The 20,467-nt window shown below is 37.5% G+C and overlaps 2 protein-coding genes across 9 annotated transcripts in view; one reads left to right on the top strand and one right to left on the bottom strand.

The window, feature by feature from the left end:
* RPGRIP1L (RPGRIP1 like) overlaps positions 1-4,048 on the bottom strand; it is a 101,412-nt gene extending 97,364 nt beyond the window's left edge. For 4 of the 7 annotated variants that reach the window (XM_030796972.1, XM_030796997.1, XM_030797010.1 and 1 more), the window contains exons 1-2: positions 3,913-3,999; positions 725-816 (exon numbers count right to left, since the gene is read on the bottom strand). In XM_030796972.1, the coding sequence (XP_030652832.1) occupies positions 725-809 (85 nt within the window). In that variant the 5' untranslated portion in view covers positions 810-816; positions 3,913-3,999. Of the gene's footprint in view, positions 1-724; positions 817-3,644; positions 3,714-3,912 lie in introns of those variants that run through there. The other 3 variants (XM_012504631.2, XM_030796982.1, XM_030796989.1) reach the window with 3 other exon arrangements.
* A 24-nt stretch (positions 4,049-4,072) lies between these two features.
* Positions 4,073-20,467, top strand: part of FTO (FTO alpha-ketoglutarate dependent dioxygenase) — a 413,852-nt gene continuing 397,457 nt past the window's right edge. For both annotated transcript variants that reach the window (XM_003263053.2, XM_030796957.1), the window contains exon 1: positions 4,073-4,339. In XM_003263053.2, the coding sequence (XP_003263101.1) occupies positions 4,295-4,339 (45 nt within the window). In that variant the 5' untranslated portion in view covers positions 4,073-4,294. The remainder of the gene's footprint in view (positions 4,340-20,467) is intronic.

The following is a 20,467-nucleotide window of genomic DNA, read 5'->3' as shown; positions in this document are numbered from 1 at the left end:
ATTGTTCTGATTAAAAAGTGTATGTAGATTCCTAAATGGAATGTATCTTAAATCCCTAGCCTTCTCAGGCTAGAGGGGGATTTTACGTTTTCTATGAGCTGTTGATAATCGATACATGCATGACAGCATGGCTGACACAATGGACACACAAAGATAAACACAGCTCTCTGTTTTAAATTGTTCCTTAAAGTAGTGCTTTTCTTTCTCAACTTGAAAGTGCTTTTTAGCTCTACAGCAACTACTAAGTGATAAAAGGATAAAGAAAACCTTTAATCCACATTAATTTGATAAAAAAGTCACTATCATGTGAGATATTCCACTTAAAAGGCAAAACACTTAAAATATGGCCTTTCCTCCCATATAAAATTTAAACACAAAGAATGTTTTAATACTGAATGTAATTTAAACCAGGCAATTCAGTTTGGAGGCTTGATACTCTCTATGTAGTTTCTACTGATGTGAGGAATTTTAAAAAGATGATTTATGTTAATTCTTTATCAGAACAGAGGGGGGACCGTACATTTTCTATGAGCTGCTGATAATTGATGCATGTAGTAAAATACCATATGTGTTCTAAACTCTCCATCTTTTTGTTTAGTCCAATCAAGGACTATATAGTTACTTAAATGGTTTGGTTTGTATGAGTATCAGAAATACTTTAAATTAAAAGTAAAGAAGTCAGTGATCAAAGTTCATAACTGTAATAAATAACAGCTGGCCATACCTTGTAACCCTCCCATTCCAAAGAGGTTTAGACCTGTATCTTTCACAGGCAAGTCTCCTGCAGTCTCATCAGTTGGACCAGACATGGCCTAGCTGTGGAAAAAAGAAAATTCAAATAAACTCTTTCCAAGTTATTACATTAACTATGCAATGGAATGAACCAAATAAAATGAAAAAGGGACTAGAACTTTAATGGGCATCTTATTGTCCACATGTGTTGCTTGAAGAAGATGAAAGCTTCTATTCTAAAAGTACTACTACATTCAATCATGGAGACAGTGTTCCTTTCAACAGTGTATTTCCTATAGTTTGCTTAGGAAATGAAGTAAGATTATCATTTAAGAAATACCTCCTCTCCATCCCTTTCCTCTCTCCAGCCTCCAAAAGAAAGCAGGTATCTTGGAAAAAACTCAGGTCAGGAACTTGATTCAAATGGTTGCTCTATCATTAACAAATTAGTCAAGCCACCTAAACTCTCTGAGTTTCAGTCTCTCAGTTTTAAAAATGGAGAAAATAATACCTATCTCAGAGAGTTATTCTAAGGGAAATGGGATGAATAAATTAAAAGCACTGATCACATGTGCCTGGGATGTCAACATTACTCAAATATTAATTGTCTGCTTGATGCACAAATGAGTGGGCAGTTCTGTGCATTTTATTAAAGTTTTGTGAAAGAAGTTTCACTGCATAAATTTACCAACTGGGTTTGTGTTTTTTTTGTGTGTGTGTCTTGCCTTTGTTGCCATGAGGCCTAGGTCCCGCCCAGGGTTCAACTACTTCAACATATAGGCTGTCTAGCTAATTCTGGTATTTTTATAGTTTCTATTCTTTACAGAAATGCACCACAGTAACTTTATTTTGAATGTGGATGTGAGTGGTCCACACAATATCTAGTATGCAAAAATAAAGGATTTTATATTTTCATTTCAATCTACCTAGTAAGCTAAATGCAAACTGTGAATGAAGATACTCTAAAGGGCAGAGTTTTTAAGCTCTAGGATATTGGTTCTAGAATGTAAAGACCAAGACAGTAGCAAGCTTCATTGTCTTGTTCAGCTCTGTATTCTTGGAGGCTAGCATAGAGCTTGGTGCATTCTGAGAGCAGGCATTCATTAAATAGTTGTTGAGTGAGTGAATGGAGTCCGTGGGGTTTCAGGGTCTGTGAACCCAGAGATGGTTTACCAAATTGTGTATGTATGTGTATATATTCAATATTTTTTAAAGAGGGTTCATAACTTTTATTATAACTCACAAATGGTGGAGAACCATTGCATTTTGCTTTTATAGAAACAGCTAACAGACAAATCCTTGGGAGATCATCTTCTTTTGGAAGTACTCCTATAGAAAAGGTCAATTTTTAGGATCCTGTTGACACATAGGCCCATGTATGAAAATGATTAGTTTTCCATGACAGAGTTAAGGTCACTTTAAAAATAATGAGGATGATGATGATGATGATGGTGTTAACATTCACTGAACGCTTGTTATGTGCCAGGTACTGTTCTAAGTGCTCTGTTATTGGAATTAATGAAGTGTCTAACCATATCCTTGTGAGGTTGCTACTCAAATGATTCCTGCTTTACAAATGAGAAAGCTGAGACACAGATTAGTTAACTCACGTAAGGTGGTAGTTAAAAGTATTAATAGTTGTGTCTGGTGATATTTTTGGTTGTCACAACAAGGAAGTGGGATGCTACTGGCATTTAGTGAGTAGAGGCCAGGGATGATGTTAAATATCTTACAGTGCTTAGGAGACATAACAATGAATTATCCAGCCCAAAATGTTAATAATAGTGTGGAAGTTGAAAAACCCTGCACTATGCTGCAATGCCTCTCCAACACCCTCATGTTATCCTTCTTTGCTCACTATGCTTCACCTACATTATTCTTTACTTTCCTCGAACCCCCCATACCCTTGTCTTGCTCAAGGCCTTTGTATTAGCTGGCTCCTTAATCTTTGGAGCTCAGCTCACTTCCTCAGACAGGCTTTCCCTGACCATCCTATGTTAGAGTAGTCTTCCTTACATTTCTTCACTGCTTATTTCTTTTCTTTTCTTTTTTTTTTTTTGAGACAGGGTCTTGCTCTGTTGCCCGGGCTGGCCTCGAATTCATGGGTTCAAGTGATCCTCCCACCTCAGCCTCCCGAGTAGCTGGAACTACATGTGCGTGCCAGCATGCATGGTTTGTATCTCTTATAGCAACTGCCTCTATCTGAAATTATCAGATAAAATTATTGTTTGTCTCCACTAAAAAAGGATAAACATCTTGAGATGGGTATTAGTCTTGTTCACAGCTGTTCAGGAACAGTGCCTGGTACAGGGTGGGAACCAACATTAATATTTATTGAATGACTGGCTGTGCGCGGTGGCTCACACCTGTAATCCCAGCACTTTGCGAGGCCGAGACGGGCAGATGACTTCAGGCCAGGAGTTCGAGACCAGCCTGGCCAACATGATGAAACCCCGTCTCTACTAAAAATACAAAAATTAGCTGGGTCTGGTGGCGCACGCCTGTAATCCCAGCTACTTGGGAGGCTGAGGCAGGAGAATCGCTTGAACCTGGGAGGAGGAGGTTGCAGTAAGCTGAGATCTTACCACTGCACTCCAGCCTGGGCGATGGAGCAAGAACCTGTCACACACACACAAAAAAGAATAAAGAAAAAATATTTATTGAATTAATAAATGAATACCAGGCACTGAGATTAAAATAGCAAGCAAAACCCCCGCCTTTATGAAGCTAGCAAGTTATGGAGGTAATCACATGATAAACAAATAATATATAATTAAGCAAACAATAGACCACTTAGGAGGTTTAGGGTCTACCAACCAACTCCCAATCCAGGGCAAATGAGCAAACTATGTTAGGGACCTACAACTTGTAGGATCTGGATAGAGATGGCAATTAGCAGCATCAACTCTCACCTTCATGGCTGGGATACAACATTTCAAGTTGGTCCTGGACGTGGGGATAAAGGGCGGGCTGTAATTCAGGCCTGAGGATATGGAGGTGTCTTGGGCTGGGCTGCCTTCACGCGAGCAGAACTACAGGGCCAACTCCAGGGCCTTCTCCAGGCCGCAGAGCGGACCCTAGGACCCTGGCCCGCGCTGCAGTGGGGAGGGTCCGCATCCTCCACCCACTCCCATCCTCCCCCATCCTCCCCCATCCTCCCCTATCCTCCCGAGTACTCACCGCGCCACTGGCCCTGCAGTTAGCTACCGTTGCTATAGCGCCGACAGCGTGGCCGGCGGCTGGCCGAGAGGAGCACGGGAGAAACATGGCAGGCCCCCGTAGCCTCCTGGGAAATGTAGTTCTCCTTGGACTCCAGCCTGTTTGCTCGCGGGGTAGCGGACTACGCTCTTCCAGCTGTCCGACCTGGGAAATTCTCCTGTGCTAAACCCCGAGGCGCTCGAGGGCGTAGCCGCGGTGCATCCTGGGAGTTGTAGTTTTCTCCAATCTGAGGGAGAATGGCTCCGGACGGGAGCAGGACGCTGAGAGAACTACATGCAGGAGGCGGGGTCCAGGGCGAGGGATCTACGCAGCTTGCGGTGGCGAAGGCGGCTTTAGTGGCAGCATGAAGCGCACCCCGACTGCCGAGGAACGAGAGCGCGAAGCTAAGGTATGTCGGGCTCCCGGGGCCTGGGGATCTTCGTGCGCTGTGAGCTAGGATCAGGGAACCGGAAGGGCTTGGTTTGATGGCGAGCGGATGCACGGTGTTAAACTAAGGGATGACTGGGCCTTGTCAGCAAGGGACCTGGAGACATTAGAGGGGGTGTTACAAATTCGTCCTCTTCAGGATGCAGGCCGAGTCTTGTTGGATCGGCTCAAAAATGAGAAGCAAGATACCCATTTCCTTGTCCTTCTTCTGCACCTATTCCTTGGTTAAATTTGTAGCCATCCCTGTGCCTCAGTTTACCGGATTCTCAGATGACTGTGATCATACCAGCTGTGCTGTCTCATAATGGCCTCTGAGGACTGAGATCGGCTTAGATGAAGTATCTGTGCAGTCAGCCGTGTTTCTTTGGAACAATTGTCTCGGTGACCGGCTGATAACAGTTTGTGTCTTTCAGCGCTGTGGATATGAATCTTTAACTACATTGCTCCTCTCTACCTTTGGTGTTCAGCTTCTGGTAGTTGCCATTCCATGGGATGACCATAATAATGGCAACAGGGATTTTAAAAAGCATTTATTGTGGGTCAGGCACTGTATTAGGTGCATAATATTTAAATTATTTCATATCATTGTCACAGCAGATTACAAGATAGATATTATACAGATGGAGTATAAATAATAGCCCTGCTTCACAGATGAAGAACTGAGGCTCAGAAGCATTGAGTGTTTTCCTTTCTCTCATTCCCGAAGTCAGATCCTGTTGATTTGTCTACATATATTGGGAATCTGCCCACTTTCTTTATTCATCTCCACTACCTTGGACCAAGCTACCATTATCTTTTTAATAGACTGTTGGAATAGCCTATTGATTGGCCTACACTCACTCTACACCCTAACTTAATTCTTCTTCCACCTTCTCCCCCTTCCCTCAACTACCACTCTCTTCTGCACACCATAGAGTAAGATCTTCATGAAATGCAAATCTAATTATGTCCCTTTCCTTTGTCCTTACTCTGCCAACCACCTGTTTAAAAATATTCCATGGCTTTCTGTTGCTCTTAGGACAAAGACAAAACTTCACGTTGCCTACAAGATCCTGCATGGTCTGGACCCTACCTGCTTTCACAACCCCGTTGGATATGACACTTTGCTCTCTGGCCTACCAGTCACTTTGGCCTTCTTAAAAGTCACTCTTCCCTATACTTCATCGGGCTTCAGGGCCTTTGCACATGTTATTTGCTGCCTACTCTATGTTAGGCAAGTATTGGCAGTGAATATCAGTGTTAAATAATGTAGACACAGTTCTTGCTTTCACAGAATTTCATCTTACAAGTAAGTCTGTTTTAGGGCAATACACCTAAGGATTTAAAATATAAAATCTGCTCCATATTGACCTGAGTTATCGCAGTATTTTGTAAGGGACCGGAAGTTTTCATGCTTGAGTCTGCATATGATGTGGATAATATATTAAAGATAAGCACAAAGAGGGTGACCCTTCTGCTTTAGTCTACATAGTGCAGAGAAACAAATGTCATCTCATGGTGTTGTGCATGATGTCTTTCTCATCTTTCAGGTTTATTTTTAAAGTAATTCATTTATTCTGTGAAGATTTATTGAGCACCTATTATTTGCCATGCATTGGGATTATAATTTTGGCTGGAATAGAATCACTGCACCAAAGGAGCTCTTACTCTATTGAAACCATAACCATTGCCTATGAGGTAGTTATTAGTGTCGTCCATATTTTAGAGATGTAGAAACTGAGACTTGTAGGTAAATCGTGACTTGCCCAAGGCCACATGGTTGCTAGGTGGAACTAGTGCTCTGAGCCAGGTCTTCTGACTCCAAATTCAAGGCTTTTCCCATTTTCTGCTTGTGAAACATGTTGAATTAGTAGAGCAAGTTGTCTTCCTTTTTTCTTTAAAAAATTTGCTCTTCATTTAAAATTTGTTTGCTTAATATTATTTGTTAGAACAAAGTATAAGTAATTGTTTTAAATCTTAAATGTAAAGTGTCCAATGGCTCATGAATTATTTTCTCTTTTCTAATCAATTTTATTGAGATATAATTTACATACAGTCATTTGCAACCATTTTTGTGTACAATTTGATGCCTTTTGACAAATGTATATACCTGCAAAACCACCACAATTGGCATAGCGAACATTTTTCTCCTAAGTTCCCTGTCGTTAATTTGTGATTAGTCTGTCCCTCCACCTTGGCCCCCAAGCAACCACTGATATGTTTTTTTGTCTCTGTAGACGCATTTGTATTTTCTAGATTTCATATAAATGGAAGCATACAGTGTATACTTTTGGGTCTTTTTTTCATTCAGTGTAATGATTTTTTTTTCAAAATAGAGATGGTGTCTTGCTGTGTTGCCCAAGTTGGTCTGGAACTCCTGGGCTGAAGCCGTCCGCCTGCCTCTGCTACCCAAAGTACTGGGATTATAGGTGTGAGCCACTGTTCCTGGCCAGCATAATGATTTTTGAGATTAATCCATGTTGTTGTATGTATCAATAATTTGTTCCTTTTTATTGCAAATCAGTGGCCTACTGTATAGAGATACCACATGTTGTTTATTCATTCACTTGTTGCTGGACATTAGGATTATTTCTGGTTTTGGACTCCTATGAAAAAAGCTGCTTTTACCATTCATGTATGACATGTCTTTCCATTTTCATTTCTGTCAAAAAAAGCTGCTATGACCATTCACGTAAGAGTCTTTCCATTTTTATTTCTGTCGGGTAATGCCCAGGAGTAGAATTGCTTAGTTATAGGGGAGTTCTTTGTTTAACCTTATGAAGAAATTGCCAGTTTTCCAAACTGATTTGACCATTTGTTTTAGTTTCTTATGGCTGCTGCAACAAGTTACTACAAACTTGGTGGCTTAAAACAATAGAAATTTATTATCTTACAGTTCTGGAGATGAGGCATTGAAATCAAGGTGTCAATAGGGCCATACTCCCTTTGAAGGACTCTAGGGGAAACTCCTTCCTTGCCTCTTCCAGCTTCTAGTGTCCCTGATGTTCCTTGGCTTGTGGTAGCATCACTTCATAACTTCTCTGCTTCCATCTTCACATGGACTTCTTCTCTCTGTTTCTGTGTCTCAAATCTCTCTCTCCTTTCTGTTAAAAGGATGCCAGTCATTGGATTAGGACCCGTCCTAAATCCAGGATGATCCTGAGATCCTTAAGAGCCTCAACTTAATTACATTTGCAAGGACACTTTTTCCAAATAAGGTTACATTCATAAGTGCCAGGTTTTTGGATTCGGACATATCTTTTTGGGGAACAATATTCAAATGCACTGCACCCTTTTACATTCCTACCAACTGTTGGTAGGAATGTAAAATGAGAGTTCTACTTGTTTCGTATCTTTTCATCGCATGTCAGTCTTTTACATTTTAACCATTCTAGTAGGTGTGCAGTGATATTTGATTTTAATTTGCATTTCAGTGATGACTAATGAGGTTCCATATCTCTCTTTCTGTAAGTCTTTATTGAGGTATAATTTACATACCACAAAATTCACCTGTTTTCAGTGTAGGACTCAGTGGTTGGTAGCATATTTGCAGAGTTGTGTGACTATCACCACAGTCTTATTTTAGAACAGCTCCATTCCAGAAGAAACTTTGTATTCATTTGCAGTTATTTCCCAATTCTACTTCATCCCTAGGGAACCACGAATCTACTTTGTTCTTTAGATTTGCCTTTTCTGGGCATTTTTGTATCGATAGACTCATACAACATGTAGTCTTCTTTCACTCAGGATGTTTTTGAGGTTCATCCATGTTGTAGCATGTATCGGTACTTTGTTCTTTTTTATTACACGGTAGATAGAATTCCAGTGTCAGGCCGAGCGCGGTGGCTCATGCCTGTAATCCCAGCACTTTGGGAGGCCAAGGCAGGTGGATCACCTGAGATCAGGATAACTTAGATCAAGAGCAGCCTGGCCAACATGGTGAAACCCTGTTTCTACTAAAAATACAAAAATTAGCTGGGAGTGATGGCACATGCCTGTAGTTCTAGCTACACGGGAGGCTGAGGCATGAGAATCACCTAACCCGGGAGGCAGAGGTTGCAGAGAGCCCAGATTGTGCCACTGCATTCCAGCCTGGGTGACAGAGTGAGACTCTGTCTCAAAAAAAAAAAAAAAAAAAAAAGAATTCCAGTGTCAGGATATACCATGTTTTGTTTATCTGTTCACCAGTTGATGGACATTTGATTTGTTTCTACATTTTGACTATTATGGAAAATGCTACTGTGAACATTTGCACCCTAGTTTTTGTGTGGATGTGTTTTCATTCCTCTTGGGTAGATACCTAGGAGTGGAATTACTGGTCATATGGTAAATCTATGTTTAACATTTTAAGAAACTGACAAACTGTTTACTTGTGTGGCTACACCATTTTACATTTCCCACCAGCCATTTTGAGGGTTACAATTTTGTCACATCCTTGTCAACACTTGTTGTTGTCTGTCTTTTCTATTGTAGTCATTATAGTGGGTGTGAAGTGGTATCTCACTGTGGTTTGATTTGCATTTCTCTGATGGGTAATATTGTTATGCATCTTCTCATGTGCTTATTGGACATGCATATATCTTCTTTTTTGAAGTGTCTGTTCAAAATCTTTGCCCATTTTTTTGTTGCATTGTTTGTGTTCCTATTATTGAGTTTTATGAGTTCTTTATATTTTCTAGATATAAATCCTTTGTTTACTATGTGTGTTGCAAACATTATCTTCCATTCATCCAGGTTACTTAATAGTTTTTAAGAAAGGTCCAATTTATCAATGTTTATTTTTATGATTCATGCTTTTTGTGTCATATCTATGCAATCTTTATCCCAAAGTCACAAAGATTTCTTGTTTGCTTTTTAAATTAAACTTTGTCATCCCCATAATGGGTACTTAAGTTTTTATTTTTCTTTTCTCTTTGAAATAACTTAGATCATATTTTCTCCCTTGTGATTGCTTATGCTGTAGACTTTTAGGCTGTTTCCAAGTCTGGAGGGTGAATAAGAAGGTTGGACCAAATAGCTTTCTACGATTAACATTTATTTAATTTGTGTTAAGCATATGAGAGTACTATACTATATGGTATTCATGCATTTTTAAAATGAACTTTTCTTCTAAGGCATATAATAGAACAGTCCAGATTAGTATTTGATGGTTTGAGTTAGAACCATGGCATCTACTATTTCCTTACTATTGGGATGGGGATTCATACCCTGTGTCTCAGTTTCTCCAGTCATTAATGAGGTTAAGAATAGCTGCTTCTGTGGGTTGGTATGAGGACCCAGTGTGATTAGGTCTAGCTACTATCCCGGGAGTAGAGTACCATGCCCTTGATTGAGTTTGGTGGCCTGAGGGGTCCTCTGCTGGGGTGGGGCTGGCCCTATGCATTTTTTCCCAGATGTTATAATTTATTATTTTGAAATGATTTAAAACTTATTGAAGAGCAAGAGTAGAACCTAGAGCTCTCATAGACCTGTTTGTCCATATTCACAGTTTAACATCTTGCTGTGTTCACTTTATTGCTCTCTCTCTCGCCGTATGTATCTACATGAACAATTTTTTTTTAATGAACCATTGCAGAGTAAGTTGGAGACATGTCCTCTTTACCCCTAAATAGTTCAGCATATATTTCCTAAGAACATGGACATTCTCTTACATACAAATATAAACACAATCAATTGGTAATTTCAGAAAAAGTTAATGTTGATATAATGCCATTATTTCATCCAAAGTCCATATTCATATTTTGCTCATTGTCCTAATAATGAATTTTATAGCATTTTTTTCCTGGTCCAGGCTCTATCTGGATTGCATATTACCTTTCACTGTCAGGTCCCTTTGGTCTCTTCTCCTTTAATCTGGTGTCCTTTCATGTCCTTTAAATTGGTTCCTCATCCTTTTTCTTTCAAGACATTGACATTTGTGATGTGTGCAAGCTATCTTTTATTTATTTATTTATTTAATTTTTTTGTAGAATGGCCCTGTATTCTTATTGTCTTGTGTTTCCTTATGATTAGATTCAGATTTTGCTTTTTTTTTTTTTTTTTTTTGAGACGGAGTCTCGCTCTGTCGCCCAGGCTGGAGTGCAGCGGCGTGATCTCGGCTCACTGCAACCTCCACCTCCTGGGTTCAAGCGATTCTTCTGCCTCAGCTTCCCGAGTAGCTCGGACTACAGACACGTGCCACCACACCCAGCTAATTTTTGTATTTTTAGTAGAGATGGGGTTTCACCATGTTGGCCAGGCTGGTCTCGAACTCCTGACATCGTGATCCCCACCTGCCTCAGCCTCCCAAAGTGTTGGGATTACAGGCGTGAGCCACCATACCCGGCCCAGATTTTGCATTTTTGCATGTATATTTTTGAGGAAAGATGGGACCTCTAGAGGTCACGTATTTATAATCCACATATGCATCCTGGCTGTAGTTAAGTTTTATTTGGCCCAAACAAACTGAAAGTTGTTTCAGAATTATTTTCTCATATTTAAAAGTTGAGGGATTTCACATAAAGATCTGGGTGTCTGACTCTCTTGAAAAACTCGAGTATCTGGTAACACTGGCCATGCATTTTCCTAACTAGAATTGAATAGTGGCTTCCCTTTTAGGTGGGAAATGTGCTTTCCATTTTGCTGTCATCCAGTTTTGCCCCTTCAGTTACAATATAGTGGTGTAGTGTGGAGCTTTAGATGCAGACTCCTGAAATTGAATTCTGCTCCCTCATTTACTTGAGCAAGCAATTTAACTTCTCTGAGCCTCCATTTCCTCATCTATCAAATAGGAGTGATACGGTTCTGGTAGGGATTGAGATATTATATAGCACATAAAACATTGCTGGCATACAGTAAAAATAAACATTGTTATCATCATCATCTTTATCACCATCATCACCACCACCTTCACTACTGCCTATCTGACTCCAGTAGATACATATTCTGTGTATATATATATATATATATATACATATATATATACACACACACACATATACACACACACACACACACACACACACATATATATATATAAATATGTATGTATTCTGATCCCAGGACATTTATTCTGTAAACTTATGTTGAGTGTCTAGTCAAGTGGATTTTCTCAAATGGGGTTCCATTAACTTATTTCCCATGCAGCCAGAATGGTACTAGTTTTGTTCCACCTTTCAGAAAATGGAAAATATAGGCACTGAAACCATTTTCTGTGTTCTGTGGTTCAGATAAGGAACCTGACTAAGTGTCGAGTAGTGTACCAGCACCAGGGTAAAGATGGCAGGCACATTCCCATGGAACTGGCTGGCTGTCCATGGAAGGTAAATAAGTACCAACAGTAGAGTGCTGAGTTTTATCACGGGAGGACATGGTAGCAAAGAGGATCTAACACGGCCTAGTAGTCATGGAATTCCTTCCTTAGAAGATCTGTTTAAAGGTGTATCCTTATGAGAGGCCTGGGATTCCTTACAGGGTTTTTCAGAAACATTAAAACTATTTCATTAGTCATGGAATAAAAAGCTATGGATGTTGAAATCCAAGTTAGCCTCAAAGACTCTTATGCTGGCTTAGGTTAGATCATCTTTTAAACTATTAAAAATAGAACTAGTTTAAGTTTATTATGGAAATGGTTATATACCTAAGAACATTTAATAATTTTGTTTGAGTAATGTACATTTTTATTAGTGAAGAAAAATATCCAGAATATGTAACCTACCATTTTAAGTAACATGATTTAAAAACTCTTCTTTCTGCTTTTGGTGATAGTTGTCTTATCAACTTTAAATGATAAGGTTTATTGAGTTATAAAAATAATAACTTGGCCAAATGCAGTGGCTCAGACCCATAATCCCAATGCTTTGTGAGGCCAAGGTGGAGGAAGCTCACTTGAGACCAGGAGTTGGAGGTTACAGTGAGCTGTGATTGTGCCACTGCACTCCAGCCTGGGTAACAGAGTGAGACCCTGTCTCTAAATAATAATAACAACTCAACAAAAGAAAGTTTGTTATTTATGTTTTTACTGACTGGGTATTTTTACCTTATTTTATATTTCAAATTTGGCATTTTATTGCGGTCCTGAGAAGGTTCTTTTGGAGTCTACTTTTATTATGGGCCATTCTAGATTATGTCACCAGTTTATCTAAACTGGACACTACATATAGGACAGTTTTGGTGTTAGGCCAAAGACCAGGGGACTTGAAAAATGAAAACCTCACCTGACAGATTCTACTCTCTGTTTTTCTTCCTTCTTCCCGAAATCCATTATTATTTTTTGCTTAATCTCTCCTTCAATATATGGGTAAGCCTTTAATCACTGTTTCGGAGGTTTAGTTGACTTCTGTAAATAGAAGAAGAGTTAGTGTATTTGACCATAGTTTCCAAACCACTTTAAATACTGTACCTTACTTGAAAATTGACCAGCTAAACTATTGAGTGAGTTCTTGCTACTTTCTGTTATTTCCAGGCCTGTTTCCTAACCCTCCTAGTATTGGTTTTGAAAACTAAATTAGCCATTCAAAAAAAAATCTTAGACACTTTGAGCAAACAGTAGCTTCCTTGAAGATAGCATTTGTGTCTAATTCATCTTTTCATCTCTCCATTGTACCTGGCAGGATGTCTTCCACAAAGGAGACATTAATAAGTGTCTGGTGAAGAAAGATTAAATGGTTGAGAGCGTCCAGCATCTGTTATGTGATACATGTGACCCTTCATAATTATGATTCTGGATCCTTGGCTGCTAATGAGATTTACTGTGGCTGAGTTTAGTGATACAGATTTTGGCATGCAGATGATAGTCTCCAAAAAAGTAGAGATCATGTTTTTTTTTTTTTCAGTTTTGTCATTCACCATTTTATCCCTAGCCCTTAAGATTTTGCCAGACACATGGTAGATATACCATACTTGTCAAACAATGAATGAATGAATTCCCAAGAGCATCACTTGTTATTGGTCAGCAGACTTTCTAATAGTGAGAGATGGAACCGGAATTTGAAAGAAATAATGGAAAATGCTTAAGTACCTTATGAATTTTAAATTAATATATCACTGGTGTGGGCATTAATTTTGAGAAACAAGACTCTTCTGTTCAACACATACGTTAGCAACTGTCAACACTTGTTTTCAAGTGTTCTCTTCCAATTTTAAAATGCCAGTTTACCTTTCAGATTTAGAGTATTTTGTTGTTGTTAGTTTATTATGGCAGTTTTCTTGCTAAAGTTATATTTAAAGTGTGACTTTCTAACTTCTAGAGGAGAGGAACTTTTGTTAAGGTGGTACTTTTGGAACCTTAATGAAAAACACACCTTAGAGAAGGTGAATTTAGAGTTCTGCTAAGCACATTCATTTACTCTTCTATTATAAACTGATTTTGTAATATTTTATAAAATTGTCTCACTGGTTGATTTCACAATGTAAACTGGGAAGATTCTTAGGATTCCTTGGGTTGGGTTAGAACAGGTTCAAGAGGTGAAGATTTGTGTTGGTAGGGGCTTGTTTCCAAACATTTGTCCTTGGCATGTTGTTTGTTAAGCCATCACATGTTTGAAAGTTAAACCTTGAATTGGTGCTATGGTTTACATTTGAAAAAATGTATTTTATTATGGTAAGAACACAACATAAGATCTACTGTCTTACCACATTTTTAAGTGTACAATAAAGTATTGTAAACTGTAGGTACAATGTTGTATAGCAGATCTCTGGCACTAATTCATCTTGTATAATTGAAACTTTATGCCGCTTGATTAGCTCTTTCCCATCCTCCCAGCCCTGGTAATCACCTTTCTACTCTCTGATTCTATGAGTTTGACGATTAGGTGTGCATTTTTGTTTTTGCTATAAGCATGTGTCCTGTTGCTATGCCGATCATTTATTTACTCTGTAGTTTTGGAAATGACCTGCTTACAAAGTGACCATGCCTCCCCTTATGTTGAAAAACTGCCATATGGATAAAGGGCAGTTAAGACCTTTACAACTGGTAGAAACCAAGTAGAAAATTCAGTTTGAAGGACCAAATTATGTTGCAGCTGCTCTGAGGAGGAGATTTGTTGCCAGAGCATGAGTGTTTTCATAATTGTTTGTGATCAGAAAATTCAGAGCTCTGATTTCTGCATTAGCCCTGAGTCTGCCCTTTGGCACCTTCATTTAGTGATTGGATCATTCAAGGCTGAGCCTCAAGGGCCAGCATTTCTCCAGTAATAATATAAAATGGGCTGATGTTGCAACCTTAACTCATTCTGCTGAATTGGGCATGATTAAAGTCTCAAGGCTGCATTAATATGGATTTTCTATTTCTATGTACAGCCGTCCATTATCTCACTATTTTCCAGTGTGCCATTTTTTGAAAACAAAGATGGAAAATTCTGCTGATGAAATTTTTTTTTTGTCTGTCAGCACAACAGCATTTGTTTGGCTTAAGAATATGAGAATAGCATCGGGCAAATGAATGCAAACATTACAGTTTATGTGGACTCTAGCCTGTTGTCATGTCGATCTTGTTATTTAGGTAAATAGTGTGCAATTTTTCGCCGAATCAGCAGCCAATATGCTGCGAGCCATTTTTGTTTTAGTTACATTATTGGCTGGTAACACTATTAATGAGACAATAATTGGGAAATAGTAGTCATTGTTCTCATAAAACACGATCCTTGTGTTGGAACCACAGCCAGGCAGAGGAGTTGCATATGCAGACTGCAAGGGAGGAAAGGATGAGTAGCCAGTGTTCCCAGCTTTTAAAATCATCAGACCCCTGCTGCTTAAATTGCCCCAGCTGTTAATGCTGGAGCCATTACAGTAATGGACTCAACAAATGAAGGAGAACGAAGACACGCACACTTTATTACCAGAGGGGCAATTTTCTCTTCATATGTAATAGCAGCAGTGCCTCATATTGATCAGACCATCAAGATACTAATCCTCTGTAAAATTACTTGTTATAACTGAAAATGTGTTAATCCAAATCAGTCTGTGTCCTGACTGTCTACTTACTATTGAATACAGACTATTAGATGCTTTATTTTTCATGATTTAAAGGCTTTGCCCTGAAAATGGTTGGCTTTTCCCTTGCAACACTGAGTGCTTAATCTTAGCTATAGCCCAGGGTTGTCTTTTTGTTTTAAACAGAACATCACCCACTTAATTAAGGAGTGAGTGTCTGTCTTGCTGTCTGAGTTATGCTGGTGTTTTATGTTCCTCTGGATTTATTAAGCATCTTGTTTTACATTCAGTCTGTGGTTTGTACTGTAAATAAAAATAGGCCCATCTTGCACATATTAGAAATTTGCAGGTAGCAAATGTCAATAAGTACCAGGGATGTAAGGTTCTTTGATTTATACTTCAGGCACCAGGTTGTGGTTTGTCGATTGAACCCATAGGCAGGATGCGTCTTGGTGTCTTCTGTGGAGCAGATGTGTTTTTGCATCGTTGTCTGAGAAAGTTTATGTTTATTTCTGCATCCTTGGTCCAGTAGATTGCTTTTTAGATAATGAGGCATATCCGCTCCCCCTCTTATGTCTTGTGAGAAATGACTACAACTAAACATTATTATGAGAAGACCCGTTAAAAACTGATTTCTATCTTCCTGAATATTTGGAATTTTGAGAACTTTGTAAAATTCCCATTTTTTTTTCATTATAATCTCTTTCCACATACCTTATATGTTTATTTGTATATAGACTCAGATGCCCTCTTGGCAGTATATTTATTCTAATATGTTGTTATAGCTCAAAGCATTTGTGTGACATTCTCTGTAGAGTTCATTCAGAAATACTTAATTAGTATCCTTTGTGTACCAGGACTTGGATTACAGGCTGGAGACTTGAGGACTAGTAAGATATAATCTTTGCCATTGAGGACCTCATAGGAGGAAGACAGGCATGTAAACAAATAATTATAATAATGCAGTATAGTAAATACTAGTCTACTGTGAATGTGTACTTCTTGGGAGCATGGCCGCAATAGTAAAATCAGCCTCATTGGTTTTTTTTGCTGTGTTATCAAAAGCAGAATTCTGACATCCACTTTGAGACTTGTTTCTGAATGACTCGTAGCTGTTTGAAAGAAATCTCTTCCTTCCTCGCTGGAGACATGTTTACTACCCTAGGGGGATAGTCAAAGGAAAGTTTTCCAAAAATGTTTTGATCAATGACCACATCTTTGGATATGTATAGAGTTTCCCAAGGAGGCTACTTGAAAGGAGATAATGCTTATGTTGTTTATGTGCTGGCATTTATGTATAAATCAGTCTTATTGCTTTAGAGTATGGTTTATGAGGAGAAACTGTAGCCTGTGGTGGTTAAGAACGTGGAATCCTTTAGCTCTGTGTACTGGCTGAGTGATCTTGGGCAAGTCACCTAATCTCCTTGAGCCTCAATCTTCATCCGTAAAATGGGTATCATAATAGTTGTGAAGATTAAATGATTTAACATATGTAAAGCATTTAGAATATTGTTGGGGCAAGTGCTATATAAGGTTAGTTATTATTATGCATGTGACTATTAAAATAATGAAATTATTTTTCATATGTAGCTTATGAAAGTCAGCTTCGTAAATATAGAACCATACTGTATATATAAGTATATGGTAGATAGAGAAGCATTTCTTAAATTTCTTAATGAATTTTTTTTCCGATTACATAATCATTTTTTATTTTAGAAAAACTAACAAATATGGAAAAATATGAGGCAGAAAAAAGTCTCATAATTCTTCAGAGATAAATACTGTTACTTTATGTTGGTATATTGCTTAGAATATTGTTATTATGCTTATTATATATAATATATACAGTATGACTAATTTTATTTAAATATATTTATGATATATATTATATAAGATATATTTTAAACAAAAATTAGAATGATAATTTGTATATTTTTTACTCTGCCTTTTTTTTACCATCCAGTATATTATATTTTTTCATATAATTCCAATTGTATAGTATTGTATGGATATTTTTCCATTCTGTCATAGGTTTTCCTTTAGTGAACATTCTTGTACATTAATCTCTGCAAATCTTTGGAATGTTTCATAGGGTAAATTAAAAGGAGAATTATATGGGCTAACTTTTGTTAAGATTTTTGGTTATCATTGTCAAGTTGCCACCCAGGGAGGTAATGCCAGTTTCCAGTTTAAGAAGCAATATGTGAGAATGCTTATTGATACATACACTCTAACACTGGGAATTATCAGAAAACAAAAATGTTTGCTAATTTGGAGGAGAAGTAGGAACTTGTAGAACTAATTTGTATTTTCCTAATTATTATATTTGGTTGAATTTCCTCCCACCATTTATATTGGCCAAATATAGTTCTTTTGTGATTTGTTTATTCGTATAGGCTTTGTTCATTTTGCTAACGTGTTTGTCTTTTCTTACTGATTTGGAAAAATATTTTGTAGATTAGGGATGTTATTTACTAATCATGTGATAGAAATATTTTTCCAGTTTATTGCCTGACTTTTATATTTTTGTTATTCAAAAGTTTTCCTTTGTTTTTAATTAGAAAAACATTTTCCGCCTGAGTATTAGATTAACAGTCACTTACGTGTTCTTCTGGTTATTAATATTTTATGTTTTTTTCATATAATTGTTAAAATGTGTCTAGAATTTAGTTGGTGTTACAGTATGGAGTAGATGTGGAAATTTTTCTTCCCCAAGGCCAATCAGATATTGCTGCCTGCATTTATTGACTTATCTTTTACGTACTGATTTGAATGCTTAAATAATCAGATCTGCTTTTTATCCTGTTTGTTTTTATTTTGACACATCATTTTAATTGCCATCGATTTATAATATCTTTCTATATTTGGCAGCATAAGGCCCCTATAATTAGTCTTTACTTTCAAAAATTCCGTGGCTCATCTCTTGCTTTGAGAAGACAACCTAAATTTTTTCCCAGGTAAATTTAAAAATCACTTTTTCAAGGTCCCCCATGTGCCCCACCAGTCTTTTGGTATTTTAATTGTTATTGCATTAAATTTATATAGTCATTTGGAAATAACTGAAATATTTATGGTAAATCATTTTTCTCATTCAGTAATTATCTGTCTCTACATTTATTTAAGTTTTATGATCTTCAGAAATCTTTGTAATTTTGTTCAGTTTGGTTACTATTGAAAATGGGATATTTAAAAATTGGGTTTTTTAAATGATACTTAAGAAAGTTTTTTATGTGTGTGCTATTTTTGTATTTGGCCACAATACAGAATGCCTTCTTATAATTCTAATAGTTTTGGATGATGTTCTTGGGTTTTCTGGATATTTATGAGGTAGATAATCTAATTATCTGCAAATATAATTTGTTTTTTCCTCTTTCAGTAATTATACTCTCTTCTCTTTTTTTTACTTCTATATTACCTTGTCTAGAACCTCCAGTTGGTAGTGGTTATAGCAGATAGTCATGTCTTTAACAGTTATGCTTTGGGATTCTAGTATTAAGTAAAGTGGTAGTTGTTGGCAGTTATTTTTGGTTCTTACTTTTTTTTTTTCAGGGACTGAGGTTGAATTTTATTGAATTTTAGGAGCATTTTTTGGACGTCTGTTTAGATGGTAGGTAGTATCTTTACTTCTACTGATAAAACGTAATTTATTAGACTTTCTAATAATGGTTCCTTGGGATAAAGCCTACTTGTTTATGTTATATAGGTCTTTTAATATATTGCTGAATTCAACATTTTAGAATTTCAATTAGGAAAGTAAGATGGATCAGTATCAGAGATTCTTATGGAAACTGCAGAGTGGTACTCCAGGGGTTGAGGGTATATGCGAATCTTTGAATGGGGCATATATAACATACATGTTGAACATAATTCAAGCTACAGTTTGTAAAGCCTAATAAAGCACTTTTGGCGGATGGGGATAAGATCACAGTAGAAGAAGGTAAAGTGAGTAAAAATATTGAGAAACTCCTTTTTGTGCTTTCTTTTGTCAAATTTGGTATCATATTATGCTAGTATCATAAAATGACTTGCAGAGTTTTCCTCCTCCCTCTCTGCTTGGGAACCATTTACAAAGCATTAGGATTATTTGCCTGTTGGAAGTTTGAACTTCACTTCTTCTTCTTCTTCTTCTTTTTTTTTTTTTGAGTAGAGTCTTGCTGTGTCACCCAGGCTGTAGTCTTGGCTCACTGCAACCTCTGCCTCCTGGGCTCAAGCAGTTCTCCTGCTTCAGCCCCTCAAAGCTGGGATTACAGGCGTGCATCACCACGCCTGGCTATTGTCTATTTAGTTTTCTTCTTGAGTAAATTTTGGTCATTATATTTTAGAATGGGAAAGTTTTACATTTATTGACATGGCATTGAGCCTAACATTCTCTGGTCTACTAGGGTAGAATTGTGTATAGTTTTATAATAAAAAAATTCCATATTCACTTTTTCCATCTTTTAAATTATAACTTTGTATATTCATGTCTTCTCTTTAAAAATTGACTGTATTTTCTGGTAGTCTTTTTTTTTTTTTAAACAAGCTCTTGGATTTGTTTATACTCTAATTCATTAATTTCTACCTTTGTTTTTATTGTTTTCTTTGTCCTGCATTGCCTAAGCTTCTTTTGGCAACATCTTGAGATGAATGGTTACTTAGTTCATTTTTATTCTTTTTTGTTTAATATGGAAAGTATTTCAAAATCTTAAAATAGTTTTCTCTTTTCTGTTTCTGTAGCAGTTTGTGCATGTTTTTGTAGCACTTATTCGGTATTCTAATGATTTCTTTCATTTTCTTTCTCATACCTTAGTTAAATAGACATATTTTCTTTTTCTTTGTACCCCAATGTCCGCAGAGTCTTGAACACAGTAGGCACTGAACTAATGTTTCCTGAATGAATACCCTGAATTCCCCCATTCCCCTTTCACTCCACACAAATACTAAGTAGCCTGCCATAGTTAGTGGAAGTTTAGCCCTCCAACTACCAGTGCACATCACTGGTAATTGGAGGGCTAAACTTGGAGTTTCACATTCCAGCTACCAGTGCACATCACTAGTAGCTGGAGGGCTAAACTTGGAGTCTCACATATGCCACTTACTACACATTACCTTGTATGAGTCCTCCAATCTCTGTGATGTTTCATCTGTAAAATGGGGATAATAACTCCCTTCCCTGCTTCATCTGAGATGTCATCAATAAGATAATAAATGTAAAAGAACT

Source organism: Nomascus leucogenys, chromosome 2, assembly GCF_006542625.1.
Source record: "Nomascus leucogenys isolate Asia chromosome 2, Asia_NLE_v1, whole genome shotgun sequence".
Lineage (NCBI taxonomy): Eukaryota > Metazoa > Chordata > Mammalia > Primates > Hylobatidae > Nomascus > Nomascus leucogenys.
This window is presented reverse-complemented; position numbering and strand designations above follow the sequence as displayed.